Consider the following 15878-nt stretch of genomic DNA (forward strand, 5'->3'; position numbering starts at 1 on the left):
AATCTGGGTGCCTCAAAATCCAGGCATTAGGCTTACTTGAATGGCAATTTACCTGGGTGTGTGGTGGGTAGCCCTGGCCCACACTAACATTTTTGCATGGTATCAAGACTCTTTGCCTCCTCTTTGCAATGTTATTAATTCTTTTGGCAGACTCATTTTTACTGTTTTGCCATTTTCTGAGATCTATTTTAGTCATTTGTTATACTGTATTAAGATGGTAATAGACTGCTGTTGTTGACCATTCACCATATTTTCTCTCAGTTTCCTTTAATACACCCTGCATCACTGGTAATGGCAGGCAGGAATAGGGTCATAGGTTAATCTTTATGGTATGGACATACTAAGCTAGGGCAAATTGAACATAATAGTCTTGTAGAAGATAAAAAGCTGTAGTTGTTGGTACAAGATATACTCTGCAGACATTAATGGTAACATCACAAATAAAGGAAAAGAATCATAGAAAGTGCTGCTTACACCCGAAGCCCACTTGGTGCTCCTGAGTTCCATCTTTGACTTGCTGTGCATACTGAGGTGGATAGTGTTTACCAGGGAGTATTGGGGGCAGATCCCCCCATCAACCCTCCCCTTGGGCAGTTGGGTATTCCCAGATATGGTGATTTAGATTGTTATATAAAGTTTGTGACATGGAGGTGGGAACTTAGTCTATGATAAGTGTGCCTGTACCATAAAGAATTACCAGGTCATGGGGTAAACACTTACACCTTGGTTTTCCGTACTTCCATTTAACCCATTGGATCCGGATGCTTCACTGCCATCATTTGGCCCAAAATACAGGCATTAGGCTTACAAGAATGGACACTAATGGGTGTGTGGCTTGTAGGCCAGGTGCAAACAAACACTCATGTTTTTATTTGCATACCTCCTCTTTGCAATATTATTTTGTCGTTTTCAGCATAAGCATTTTCAACTTTTTTGCCATATTTCAAAGTCTACTTTTGCCATTTGATTTGTTTTATCCAGATTATAATAAATTGTTTTCCTTGCACAGTATAGTAGATGGATGGGTGCACATCTACTGTTTGGGTTACTGGTGTCATCTCTTTGGGGAATGTTTGTTGTGGGTGTGAGTGCCCACAGGTACAGCTGGGTGTTGATGGTGAAGTCAGAGATCAATGGGGGAGCCAGCAGGCTCTCCAGTTGGCGAAGGACTGGGCAGTCCTTGTGATGATGCTGTTGTTGTGCTCTCTTGATAGAGAGCAAGAATGATAGAGAAAATGAGAGAGAGAGAGAGAGAGAGAGAGAGAGAGAGAGAGAGAGAGAGAGAGAGAGAGAGGAGAGAGAGAGAAAGAAAGAAAGAGAGAGAGAGAGAGAGAGAGAGAGAGAGAGAGAGAGAGAGAGAGAGAGAGAGAGAGAGAGAGAGAGAGAGAGAGACATGCTAGGCTTCTTCCACGTGAAACTGTCTCATGAAGAGCTAACCTGATGGGCAGGGTCATCCACAGGGAAATGAGCTTGGTGCCCTTCTTGCCTCAGTTGCTGATCCCGGATTATGCAAGTAACAGGTCCTAAGTCGATCTCTTGGTGTAACATCAGTTGGACACATGGTCCTGCCAACTATTTTTCGCTACCATAAAGCAAAACCGTCAACATCAATACCTTGAAGACATCCAGCGTGGTTCTTCTTCATAGTTACCAGCATCTTCAAATAGCTTTGTTGACTGAATTCATAGCTCCTCTTACCAGACCAGTCTGTCTAATGACTTCCTGCTCTGACAGCCCAGAGACATGGACTACACTGCCAATATATGTAAACTCTCTGTGACTTCACAAGCATGTGTTGACTGAACAGGTTAATCCAATAAACCCAATGGCTTTGCCTCATTTCTTAAATCAAAAGCTGCCACCACTGATTCTGGAGACTCGGATAGTGTAACAAAATTATCAACAAAGTCATGTTACCCAGTGTTACACCATAATGACCTTGGATAGTAGGTCTGCCCATTATCCAGTCCATTCAAGTGTTGAAAAGTGTTGGCACAACTCACAGCGCTTTCAGTACCAGTATACAGGTTTGCTATTAGTTTAAATAATCCTTGCCAGAATTCCCATCAGTCTCAGAATCTTCCATAGGAATTCACAATGCACTGAGTCAAATGCCTTTTTGAGGTCTGTCTCAGAAGAATGTGATAGAAAACCTTGCCTGGTATGCTGAGCAGTGTGATGCTACAGTAGTTGCTGCAATCCCATTGATTCCCTTTCCCCCTCTAGAGAGGGATGAACATGGTCTACCTTACACAGCTACTCAAAATTCTCCAATGTTCATGAATCACAACATGGTCTGAGATGATCCATCTATCCACCGAGTGGCCTGCAGACATCTGTGAGGGGGACTTGGAGTTCAGATCTCTCAGGATTTGGTAAGCAAGATGAAGGTCATTTACTAAGGAATGGCTTTCAGTAAGATTCCTGATGTACTGCTCCTTGTCTTGTCTCAGTAGTGTTTGAGCTCAGCACACTAAAGAAAGGCACAAATCCTCATTGCCATTCAGTCGAGCCACGTGGCATTAAGCTATTGGTGGTATCCAGCATCCCCAGCGAGATAAGATTAAACCTTGACCTTAGACTTCTGCCAGTGGTCTCTTGCACTACATCAAGTGTTTTGTGCTTGAAGGAATCCCACTCCCCTGGTCATTTATTGTCCAAGAAGGAACCACTCTAAACTTTATCCTTCCATAAAATAGGTTGTGAGTTTGTCAGCTTTTTTTGAACCACCAAAGGCACTTCAGCCAAGGTATGGCTTATGCACATTAATGTAATAAAGTAAATAACTTCATATTTCCATTATACTATAATCATATCCATAGAAAAGTGGTGTAGAATTCGTCAGCCTATCAGTTCTGTGGACTGTTTACCATATAGACAATTTCATACATTACCAGAATAATTCTTGTGTTATTTAAAAGAGATTGTATTCCAAGACACATGTTGGGTAGTAATATCCTTTTTAGATTTCTGCAAATCAATTAGATTTTTACATTTATAAATTCATGGAAACTGATACCTAAACCCTTTAGAGATGGATGTCTTGTATATGTTTAGTGACTGAAATTATTTTAATGTGCCTTACTGTACAGTTTATTGATTAATATTTAGTAACCTCTGTTAATCACTGAGAGAAAAAGTGTTGCATCACAAGTACTAGTAAATTGCAAATAATGTTTAGTATTAGTTTTAGGACTGTTATGGAGCACAGACCTACAATAGATATGTTCATGTTCATGATCATTAAGGACATGAAGGGTACTTTAGAACTTGGAAAAAAATAATAATTGTATATATGTGGCACAATGATATACTGTTATATTGTAATGGATACACTCAGGTCTCTTACCTTAACAGTACATCTCATACTGTTCATTATCCAGTCCATTTCAGCATTGAAATGCACTAGTGCAAGAGCACAAACCTGCCTCACTCCTTAACTCCTAGGATCTGGGATGATGTGACTATAATGTCATCCAGGTGAGGGGTGGGTGATGTAAACATACTGTCATGGGAAAATCTGGCTTTGGGCCAGGGTGATTCAAACTTCCCTTCAGCTGAAGGCTGGGGTGAAGAGAAAGACGCGCCAAGAGTGCACAAACTTCTCTAACGATGATTAGACTTATTTGGCATTTAAGAAGGGGTTTTGCATTATTTCCATTGATAAAGAAGTGAGGAATCAATGAGCCATGACTGGCTCTATTTCCATGCTCAGGGTCCTATTCCTGGCTGCCGTGACCTCTGGCACAGGTTGTATGACAGGTTATTGAATATTACCAAAAAAAAAAAAAAAAAAAAAAAAAAAAGACATAACTAACAATATGGTACTTATTGTTATTATTCTTGCACTAAGTTATGGACTACCTAGAGAGATGATATAGATAAGAAAAGAATCTATTATCATCTGGATAATGCAGAAAAAGATATTGCTTGTTGTGAATTTGCCATGAGTGAAATAAGACCATGTTGGTCTCTGGGGCTTCATTGGTTGTTCCTGATATGTTGCAAGAAGATGAGAACAAGCAATTTGCTTGGTATTCTGAGTAGTGTAATGCCTCTATGATTGCTCCTTATTAGGGAAACAGTGCCAGACTGCCAGATAGCAGCCAGGACAAAATGCAAACCACAAGCTATGGGTTCACCACCAGACTTTTGCAGTGCAGCAGGAAATGCCTGCTGCTTCACCTTCCTTTAGGGAGATCACATCCCTAACTTATGTCAATATAGGAGGTTACTCCTTGAGGGCAGATTTGGCACTAAAGTCATGATACTACCCATATCCATGCTAATTGTCAGTGTCCCAACTAGGAACAGTTTTCAGTCTCCCCAACAAAATTCCTGATATGCTATTGTCGCATCTCAATAGTGTTGAAATCCTTTGCACCTGAGATGGTTGCAAGTCCAGATCACCAGCCAGATAACATGTGAGGTAAAGTTATAGACTCTGCAGCTGCATCAAAAGATATGTGGTTGAAGGTATCCAAGTGCTGTGAAGCAATTAGAGATAGCCACAGTAAGCCCCTGAACACATTTCTCCCTCTGGCTGTCCAAATGAAATTTCCTGGGGTAGTCACTCGTTGGACAGGGGATTTGAAGTGGACTGGAGGGATCACAATCAATTTGTGATCACTGCAACAGAACTCTCCATTCCAGTGAACCTGACAATTCTGGAGGATCTTCCAGTGAGTGCTGACAAAAATGTGGTCAGTCTTCTTGGCTGCATTGCCAGAATTGCTGTTTCAAGTCCATTGATTGGATTAAAGCATTGATAGTGTGAGGCAATCTCAGGGATCTTGCAAATGTCCTGAGAAGGCAACTCATTACTGGTATCAGCTTCTGTTCCTTTGTGACCAATAGACATCATGTAGTTAGTTTGATCACAGCCAGATACCATAATGAAGTTACCCAGAACAATCCAAATATCCTGTTCCAGACAGCTGTCTGCCTCAGCAGCGAATTGATTGTAGAACATGTATTTAACATCAAGCTTACTCACATTAGTAGGAGTGTACAGTAAGAGACATGAAGCTAAATAAGTGTTTCTGTCTTTATTTGCTCATTTAATGAATCTGCTTCAGCTACTGAAGCCCGAGGTTTGATTGAGATTGCTGTGGCAACCCAGTGGAGATGATGGCCACTGCTGTAGCCAACCAGTATTAGATGAAAGCACTTTCATTATTCACATTGCTACCAGGTCTACTCACCTATGAGAGGGCAGCTATCTCCACTTTCAGCTATTTCAGTAATATCATTTGAAGAAATTACAAAATTTCAGTGAAAATATTAGTAACTGTTAAAAGCCGATGATATGTATAATTACCTTGCTCTTTATGCCTGTTATGATTATTTGTTTTGCATTTGATTATAATTAGAATGTGATGCTAGTGCATTGTTGTAACATGTTTCCTTGTGCTTTTATAAAGATTATTTAAGTGCATGCTGATTATTATTATTATTTTGTTCAATGAAAAGATTGCCCATTTATATGTGGGTGCTGTTCATTCATTGTCACTGCTGTAGAAATAAGCCCCAGAAATTTAAAAACATGTAATAACAAACATACATTGACATTGTGTGTATTTGTGTATGTGCACTAAATGATTTCATCAAGGTAAGGAAATAGTAAAACAGGTAAAAAAAATCAGAAGGACAGTAATATTTTGGATATACTAATAGTAAGTGGTCTTGAATATAAAACGAGTCTTGTCTTTTTATAGTAATTTTAGGCTCAAAAAGTTGGATACTTTGAATTGGTGTGATTTTAAGTTTTGTTGAGAATTAACTTTCTTTCCACTTGTATGCAAGTGCAAATGCTAGAGTTCTTAGTATTTTGAGAACTAAAGGGCTGAGGAATGAACCCTATAAATTAATTACTATTACACTTAAAGACAAATTGTTTGTATTGAAATAAAGATTTCTGGAACAGACAACAAGGGTCACGACAAGGAAGCATTTTTCAGCAATTAATAAAATCTAACGTTGAACCTTTATAACTTTTAACCTTTTCACTCTATTTCTTATAAAAGAAATGAATATCAGGACTTACAGTGGATTTAGTAGGAGCTGATGGTCCAACATCTCAAAAGTAGAAACAGAATTGAGAGATTTTCCTGTTGTAGCAGCTCCTCTGCGGTGATGCTGATAATTCATACTTTGTATTGAGAGAAAGGAGGAGAGAGAAAGAGAAAGGAAAGAACTTTCAGGTGTCCCTGGAGAGAGAGAGAGAAAGAGAAAGAGAAAGAGAAAGAGAAAGAGAAAGAGAAAGAGAAAGAGAAAGAGAGAGAGAGAGAGAGAGAGAGAGAGAGAGAGAGAGAGAGAGAGAGAGAGAGAGAGAGAGAGAGAGAGAGAGAGAGAGAGAGAGAGAGAGAGAGAGAGAAAGGGGGTAGAGGAGAGAAAAGAGAACAGCAGAGGGGATAGTGAAGTGGGAATTTCTTCCAGAAACAAAGAGGATATCAAGTGGGTGAAGGCATTTGCAAGTGAGCTCTGAGATTCGGAGATAGATGTTTAAGTGGTCGTACAGTTCTTTCCCAAGGGATGACTTTAGTTGCGTCACAGCTTTTAGCAGATTTGAGTATCCGTATGCAGAGAAGAAGTATTTTTTGAACCACCCATTTTTATAAGAATATTTAAAATGCAGCATTGCAAGTTTTGTGACAATACTTTTTCAACAGCCTCAAAATGAATGGTTATATAGGAAGGTTATATTAGGTGATTGATTATTTAATGGAGTATTTTCAGTGGAGCACAAAGAACAGAGAGCTTTTTTTTTATTATGGAAGATGTTGTTATCAGTATAAAGAAGTGTCATCTGGCAACATGATAAGGTTTTGATTAACACTTCAGCAATATGCCTGATAGGATCAAGACGCCATGTGACAGACACTCATTTAAATGCAGTATATTGTAGAAATATATGATTGTTTTTGTGTTTCTTTTCACTTGACATTTTGATTTAATCTCAATTTTAATTTGTTATTTTATAGACAGAGATACAGTTCCTTTTTAGGATCAGCCTTTAACAGATAGTAACAATATTTGTAAAATACATACCACCTCACTTCTCTAATAATAATTTAAAAATCAAGGATAGTAATGTGAGATTTAAGAAATGATGCTCAGTGATTATCCAGATTTATAGCACAGAAGTTACCATTATTAACAAAATTTGTTGCCACCACTCAGCTGATAGATCAATCCATTTGCTCTTAGGATTTAATCTATATAACAAATCTATATAACAAAGTAATTTATGAATGTTTGTGCATTAGCTATTTTCTGTAGAGTTTTACCATAGATATACCACAGGATTTATGAATCACAGTAAGTATCTACTGAGAGTGTAGATAAAACTATTTTGCACATAATTTAGAAAGAATAGGAAAATCATATGAAAGCTACAAAAAATTGTTGAGACATATTATGATGCAGAAACTTAAAACATAAGAATTGATATGTCTCCAAATTTTATTTTTCATTCTATTTATTTGAGATTGAAACAACCTTTTATGTTTCCCTTACAGTCACTATGGTGTCTACCCGTGGAGTGAGAGTTAAGTTCAGTGAAGGAGAGAGAGTGCTGTGCTATGAACCTGATCCCACCAAGGCTAAAGTATTGTATGACTCAAAAGTCCTTGAAGTAGTATTTAACAAAGATAACAAAGGCCGGAAGCAAGTTGAATATTTGATCCACTTTCAGGTATGAAAATGTTTAGGTACATCCTTTTGATTATCCAAATTAGTATTCTTCATCTTTTTTTTTTTCTTATTGATTTTGGATTGATCTTTTATCACAGATAAGAGGACAGGCACTGACACTATTACTTTTTTTATTTATTTATTTATTCATTTATTTATTTATTTATTTTCCCAAAGCAATCCTAAAAGAATATGAGATGTTTGTGATTATCTTTTCCAGGGATGGAATGCATCATGGGATCGTTGTGTCTCTGAAGACTTGGTTCTCAAAGACACAGAGGAGAATAGGGAGCTGCAACGCCAGCTGGCAGACAAAGCCCATATCAAATTGTAAGACCTTTGTGTAAAGTTTTTTTTTTATGAATATGTGGAGATTAGAGATTTCTTCTAAGACAGTGTAATTGTTGTGCAGCAATATCTTGTCCTGTATAATGTATAATATAATGTTTTCACATTGAGAGCCCAGCAGAGATTTACTAGATAAATCAATTAAATAGGGAATAACACCCATAAGAATTAATGTCTGGCTCTCTCTCTGTCCTTTGTGTCAATGTCTTTGTCCCTCCCTTTCACCCTTCCTCCCACCTTCCTTCTCTCTCTATCTTTCAATCTCTCTGTTTTTGCTGTTCTTTCTCTCCTCTTTCTCTCTCTATCTATCTATCTTTCTATCTTTGTTTCCTCTCTATCTGTCTATCTTTGTTTCCTCTCTATCTTTTCTTTTATCCTTTTCTATCTATTTTCTTTTTTGTTTTCCCCTTTTCTCTCTCCTCTCTCTTCTCTTCCCTCTCTCTCTCCCCTTCTTTTCTCCTCTCTCTCTATTTTTTTCATTTCCCCTCTCTCCCCTTTTCTTCTCCCCTCCTTTTCTCCTTTTCTCTATTTTTCCCCTCTCCTCCTCTGTTTCCTCTCCCTCTCTCTCTGGTTTCCCCCTCTCTCTCTCTGGTTTTTCCCCTCTCTCTCCCCTCCTCTCCCCTCTCCCCTCTCTTTTTCTCTCTCTCTCTCTCTCCCTCTTCTTCTCTCTCTCTCTCTCTCTCTCTCTCTCGTTTTTTATCTCTTTTCTCTTTTTCTTTTCTCTCTCTCTCTTCTCCCCTCTCTCTCTCTCTCTTTTCTCTCTCCCCTTTCTCTTCCCCTCCTTTTTCTCTCTCTCTCTCTCCTCTCTCTCCTCTCTCTCTCTCTTCCCCTCTCTGTTTCTTTTCCTCTCTCCCCTCTCGTTTTTCCTCTCTCTCTCTCTTCTCTCCCCTATTTTCTCCCCTCTCCCCCCTTTTCTCTCTTCTCTCTCTCTTCACTCTTGTTTCCCTCTCTCTCTCTTTTTTTTTCCTATCTTTTTCTCTCTCTCTGTTTTTCTCTCTTTTCTGTTTTCTTTTCCCCCTCTCTTTTTTTTTTCTCTCTCTCTCTGTTTTTTTCTCTCTCTCTCGTTTTTCCCCCTTTTCTTTTTTTCCTTCCCCCCCCTTTTCCCCCCCCTGTTTCTCCTCTCTCTTCTCTCTCTCTCTCTCTCTCTTCTCCTCTCTCCACCGCCCGTTTCCTCTCTCTCTCTCTGTTTCCTTCTCTTCTCTTTTTTCCTCTCCTTCTCTCTCTCTCCCCCTCTCTCTCTCCCTCTCTCTCCTCTCTCTCTCCTCTGTTTTTTTTCTCTCTCTCTCTCTCTTTTTTTTCTCTCTCTCTTTTCTCTCTCTCTCTCCCCCTTCTCTCTCTTTTCTCTCTCTCCTCTCCTTTTCTCTCTCTCTCCTCTCTCCCCCTCTCTCTCTCCCCTCTGTTTCTTTTCTTCTCTCTCCTTTTCTTCTCTTTTTTCTCCTCCTCTCTTTTTTCTCTTTTTCTCTCCTCTCTCTCTCTCTCTCTCTGTTTCCTCTCTCTCTCTCTCTCTTCCTTTCCCCCCCCCCCCTTTTCCCCTCTCTCTCTCCCCTCTCTCTCTCTCTCTCCCCTCCCCCTCTCTCTCTCTCCTCCCCCCTCCTTTTCTCTGTTTTTTCCCCTCTCCCCTCTGGTTTTTTTCTCTCTCTCTGTTTTCCCCCCTCTCTTCTGTTTTTTTGCTCTCTCTCTGTTTTCTCTTTTCTCTTTTTTTTTTTCCTCTCCCCTCTCCCCCTCTCTCTTCTCTCTCTCGCCCCCCCTCTCTCTCTCTCTCTCCCCCTCTCCTCTCTCCCCCTCTTTTTCTCTCCTTCTTCCTCCCTTTTCTCTCTCTCCCTCTCTGTTTCCTTTTTTCTCTCTTCTCTCCGTTTCCCTCTCCCCCTTTTTCTTTTCCTCCTCTCTCCCCTTGTTTCCCCCTCTCTCTCTCCTGTTTCCTCTCTCTCTCTCCTCTCTTGTTTTTTCCCCTCTCTCCTCTCTCTCTCTGTTTCCTCTCTCTCTCTCTCTCTTTGTTTTTTCTCTCCTCTCCTGTTTTCTCTCTCTCTGGTTTTTTTTTTCCCCTCTCTCTCCCCTCTCTCTATTTATCTCTCTCTCTCTCCCCTCTTCTCTCTCTCCCCTCTCTCCCTCTCTCTTTTCTCTCCCCTCTCTTTTTCTCCCCTCCTTCCCCCTCTCTCTCTCTCTCCCCCTCTCTTCTTCTCTCTCTCTCCCCTCTCTCTCTCTCTCCCTCTCTCTCTTCCCCTCTCTTCTCTCTCTCTCTCTCTCTCTCTCTGTTTTTTCTCTCTGTTTCCTCTCTTCTCTCCCCTTTTTCCTCCTCTCTCCTTCTCTTCCCCTCTCTCTCTCTCTCTCTCCCCTCTCTCCTTTCTCTTCTCTCTCCTCTCCCCTCTATCTCCCCCTCTCTTCTCTCTCTCTCTCTTATCTTCTCTCTCTCTCTCTCTCTGTTTCCCCCTCTCTCTCTTCTCTCTCTCTGTTTTCCCCCCTCTCTCTCCCCGGTTTCCCCCTCCCTCTTTTTCCCGTTTTTCCCCTCTCCTTTTTTTTCTCTTTTTTCCTCTCTCTCTCTCTCTCTGTTCCCCCTCTCTCTCTCTCTTCCCCTCCCCTCTTTCTTTTCCCCTCTCTCCCTCCTCTCTCTCTTTTCTCCTTCTCTCTTTTTCTCTCCTCTCTCTCTCCCCCTTTTCTCTCTCTCTTTTCTCTCTCTCTTTTCTCTCTCTTCTCTCTCTCTTCTCTCTCTCTTTTCTCACTCTGTTTCCTCTCTCTCTCCCCCCTCTTCCCCCCCTCTCTCTCTCTTTTCTCTTCTCTCTCTCTCTCTATGTTTCTTCCCCTTTCTCTGTTTTCCCCCTCTCTCTCTCTCTGTTTCCTCTCTCTCTCTCTCTTGTTTTCCTCTCTCCTCTCTCCTCTCCCCCTCTCTCTCTTCTCCTCTCTTTTTCTCTCTTCTCTCCCCCTTTTCTCTCTGTTTTTCCTCCTCTCTCTCTCTCTTCTCCTTTTTCTCTCTCTCTTCCCCTCTCTCTCTCTCCCCTTTTTTTCTCTCTCTTCCTCTCTTCTCTCCCTCCCTCCCTCCCCCCCTCCCTCTCTCTTCCTCTTCTTCTCTCTCTCCCCCTCTTTTCTCCCCCTTTTCTTCTCCTCTCTCTTTTCTCTTTTTTTTTTTTAAAACCCCTCTCTCCCTGTTTCCTCTCTCTCTCTCTTTTCCTCTTCTCCTCTTTTCCTCTCTCTCTCTCTGTTTTCCCCTCCTCTCTTGGTTTTTCCTCTCCCCTCTCTCTCTCTCTTCTCTCCCTCCCCTTTTCCCCTCTCTCTCTCTCTCTCTCTACCCCTCTCTCTCTCTCTTTTCCCCTCTCTCTCCTTTTCTCCCCCTCTCTCTCTCTCATCTTCTCTTTTTGTTTCCTCTCTATCTCTCTCTCTATCTCTTTTCTCCTCTCTCTCTCCTCTCTCTCTCTCTCTCCCCTTTTCTCTTTCTCTCATTCTTTTGCTTTTACCGGTTTTTAATTTTTAAAAAGTTTTTTTCATGGGAAATAGGGAAATTTTATGGGGATGAAAATTTAAAATTTTTTTTTCTTAAAATTTTTTTTAAATTTTTTTTTTCTTTACAGAAACCATCAAGTCTAAAACGGGGTTTTATTGGGGGACCCCCCCCCTGGGGTAAGTATTATTTTTGCCCTTTTGTTTTTAAAAATTCACAAAAGCTTTACCTTTACGTTTGCAGTCTCTCTGAATATTTGCTTGTTATATAGTTTATTTACCTGTTCATAGTATAGTATGATATATGTATGTCACCTAACAGAAATGTTCTGTAGATATATGGCATTTTCATATAAATATGTAAAAAAAAAAATATATATATATGAAACTACTGGTATCACTGATATAACTGTATAAATGTCATCTTAAAAGCTTGATCTAATGGCCATTTGGTAAATACAAAACTTTTATTAGTCATAATTAAAGTTATAAGAGATTTAAGTGTTACAATTCCAAATGTTGATTCTTTTTAAAATAAAAATTTAAAATTTTCCCTTTCCCTTTTGGGGTAAGAAAAATTTAGTATGATTTTCAAGCTATATCTCCCCCCTTGATGGGTTTTTTTTGAACCATTGTCCCCCTTTTTTATTTTTTTTTTTAATTTTTTTTTACCATAAAGTTTTTATAAATTTTTTCCTTTTTTTAAATTTTTGTTTTCCCAAAGCTGTTTAACAAATTTTTAACATTATTTTAAATATTGTTGACATAATTAACATTATAACATTATTAATAATACTAATTGTGATAAGAATAAAAATTATACAAAGGTGCAAGGAACAGGTGAGGTTAGGTAGAACCAGCAATGAACTTTTAGGTGACTAAGCAATTGGGTGCGATCTGTATGTAAATAAAATGGATAAACTAAAATCACAGTGGACAAGGTATGTTTAATGACCTCTACGTATTAATGGGATGATTTCTCAAATTTATTTTGACGACGCAGGGGACGAAAGTATCAGATTAGTTGTAGACTATTATGCTGGTTATAACAATCATCATATTTTTATCAGTAAAGACAGGAAGCGCAAGAGACGGCTCTCGGAAACAATACGAGAAACAATCGAGAGAGAAAAACGAAAACGAGAACAGCAGGAAGAATCTGAAACAAGCTCTCAGGTAGGAGATCTGTTGTTGTGTTTATTAGGCTTTCATTGTAAACATCATCATCATCACTATCATCACCATCATTATAATTATCATCATTATTGTCATGGTCCTCCTTCCTCATCGTCATCGCCTTCATCATCGTCATTGTCATCGCCACCACCATTACCATCACTGTTATTGTTATTGTGACTTTTAATATCATTATTTTGTTTATTTACCAGTTTTTCTCTTTTAAAGCATAACCTTTACATCAGAAGTTTCATCACTGATGCTATTTAGAATGGAAAAAGTTTTACCTGTTACTAGAATCATAAAACTTTGTCACAATTTTTTCCTAGACTGGTACAACGGGCACAGAAGAGGATGATCTTGCTTCTGCAACCTCAGAAGTTGAAAGCACCACCGCTGAGGAGGAGGAGGAGGAAGAGGAGGAGAGTGACGAGGAGACAATAGAGCGCCTCTTCCCCATCAGCATCCCAGAGAACCTCAAATATGTCTTAGAGAAAGATCGTCAGAATATTAATGATAAGGATATGGTGTGGATTTTATCAATTTGATTGTTTATTCAATTGCTTTTATTATGAATGAATTTATAGGCAGTCAGAAGGAAATGAGATCTTTCATAGATTTTGTCAACTGCATTGTCTGTTTTTTATATATGTTATATTACTATTTATATGATTAACTTTGATTTTCTTCCTTGCCAAAGCTTCTAGACCTACCAACTGAAAACACAGCCTTGAACCTATTAGAAAATTATGTGAAATTTTTCGCTGTCCGTTACCTGGCTCGCACAAAAGAAAAAAGGAGAAGCGAGGTCAAAGAGAAGGACAAAACTTTCCTGACGTAAGTGTAAATGTTGTCTTAGTACCATTGTTAATTGAGCTGGAGTGTGGGCCAGAATCACTTGTATATGTATATATATATATATATATATATATATATATATATATATATATATATATATATATATATATATATATATATATATATATATATATATATATATATATATATATATATATTTTTTTTTTTTTTTTTTTTTTTTTTTTTTTTTCTGTATATCCTGGGCAGTTTAAAGGAAAAGGAAATGTAAAATTGTTCATTCATCTTATCTAAGGTTGTATTATAATTTTTTTTTTTTTTTTTACTTACTTACATATAGATAATTTTTATGATGTACCCCACAGCCTGGACTTGTGCAAAGAGGTAATGGATGGAATTCGTATTTGTTTTGATTTCCACATTGAAACACATCTTTTGTATGCGAAAGAACGAAGACAAGCGGAGCGTCTAAGGAGTGCGCAGCCACTCTATGCAAAAAGGTTTGTGTTTTTGTTTTTCTTTTCTTTTCAATTATTACTTCTTTTCTTTATTTTTGTATTATTAATTATTATTATTATTATTATTATTATTATTGTAGTTGTTGTTGTTATTGTTGTTTTGTTATTGTTGTTGTTGTTGTTTTTTGTATTCCTATATTTTTATCACTTCCTTATCTTCCTTTTGTTTCTTCCTTTCTTCTTCTTCTTTTTCTTCTTCTTCTTTTTCTTTTTCTTTTTTTCTTTCTTTTTTCTTTCTTCTTCATCTTCTTCTTCTTCTTCTTCTCTTCTTCTTCTTCTTCTTCTTCATCTTCTTAGTCTTCTATTTTCTTCATAACTGGCACAATGTTCTTTCATGTTCTTCAATATGTTCCTCCAAAGAATCAAAACTTCATGTTTATTTGGTATTATACAGTAGACCTTTTGAACCACAAGGTTCATTTGATGGTTTAATACATTATGTAGATGTCAGGGATTATAACCATCAGTAGATAATAAAGGAATCATGATCACCAAATATATATTACACATTTCCATATTTTGAAAGCTTCCACAAACTTATGTCATTGACTTTTGTTCCTGCTTTCAGATATTTAGAACCAACAAAAGACTTATCACTGGCTGTTGATGATAAAGAAAACTTTGAGGGCATGACAATAAACAAAGAAGAGCCAGAAGTAGAAGAAGGGAAGTCAAAGGTGGATAAAGCCTCAAAGGAAGAGGAAAGAGCCAAAGGTTAGTGTAATTTTGTAATTCACTGTTTCTGGTTTGTCACATATTGATGGGAACAGTGATACTAGTATCATCTGCCAAATATTAGTGAAACCAGTTCACTGTCTGTGATACAGATTTCTCATTGATCCTATAGTTAATTCTTCATTGTAGATTCATTGTTATATGGGGTTGTTTATCTGTTCTATGATATCCTGAATTCATCATTATTTTATTAATGTTTCTTCTGGTTATAAAATAGATACACCAGGGCGGCGTCAGCTGCGTTCAAAGAGACCACTTTCTGGGGACTCAAGTAGTACTGAGAAGGAGAAGAACCTTACAAATTTAGCATGGTAAGTACTTTCTTGTCTTATAGGTTAATCTGTACTGATTATGAAGTCATATTTGAATACAGCTCTTTTCATTGTCTCTAGAACTAAAGGGTGTAATTGTAAACTCAACTGTATCAGAATAGTAGATGTATTATTGGGATTATGTGAGAGTGTATAATGTTTTTTTGCATTACCATATAACATTGTTATTTATATTTAAGACTGATGTCATAACATAATGTTTTTTCTTTAACCAGTGAATCTGGCCGTAGTACCCCAACTACTGTTACCTCTGGTGCAAGCATAGCAGGGATTGGTGGCTTGGCAAGAACAGATTTCACTTTGCCACTGAGTTATCGTTCAATTCAGCCACATCTACAAGACTGGACATTGCTCCCAGAGACACACCGAGACCCTCCTCCTCCTTCACTTATCTATGGCCCTTTACATCTACTAAGGCTGTTCGGTGAGAATTCTTTTTTTCTTCTTCTTTTTTCTTTCTTTCTTTTTTCATGGATTAGTTATCATTAGACAACCTACTCACAGTAGCTGACATTCTATCATAGCATGGATAGACCATCCCTCATACTTATGATAATTATCATATCATATCATCTGCAGTTAAACATGCTCTGAGTTGAAACCCATTTACAAATACAGTCCGTTATTCTCAGGGTTTACTCCCAGAAGGTAAAGATATAGAATCAGGGTTTTTCTTCATCTAGATAAGCTACATAGTCCATATGTGTGTGTGTGTGTGTGTGTGTGTGTAAATGTATATATATAAATAATGTGTATAATTCTTTCTTTCTTTCTTTCTTTTTTCAAAGTACAGTAGTATTACTCATATTTATAGTGAAATACTATATGA

At 38.2% G+C, this 15878-nt stretch overlaps 1 protein-coding gene across 1 annotated transcript in view; it reads left to right on the plus strand.

Moving 5' to 3' along the window:
* Positions 1–7295: 7295 nt before the first annotated feature.
* Positions 7296–15878, plus strand: part of LOC119597123 (male-specific lethal 3 homolog) — a gene marked incomplete in the record, with an annotated part of 9427 nt that continues 844 nt past the window's right edge. The window contains 10 exon segments of the mRNA XM_037946614.1: positions 7296–7320; positions 7521–7696; positions 7916–8025; positions 12543–12648; positions 12978–13175; positions 13349–13485; positions 13830–13964; positions 14551–14696; positions 14935–15028; positions 15265–15473. Coding sequence (XP_037802542.1) covers positions 7311–7320; positions 7521–7696; positions 7916–8025; positions 12543–12648; positions 12978–13175; positions 13349–13485; positions 13830–13964; positions 14551–14696; positions 14935–15028; positions 15265–15473 — 1321 coding nt within the window.

Source organism: Penaeus monodon, chromosome 38 (assembly GCF_015228065.2).
Source record: "Penaeus monodon isolate SGIC_2016 chromosome 38, NSTDA_Pmon_1, whole genome shotgun sequence".
In the NCBI taxonomy this organism is placed as follows: Eukaryota; Metazoa; Arthropoda; class Malacostraca; order Decapoda; family Penaeidae; genus Penaeus; species Penaeus monodon.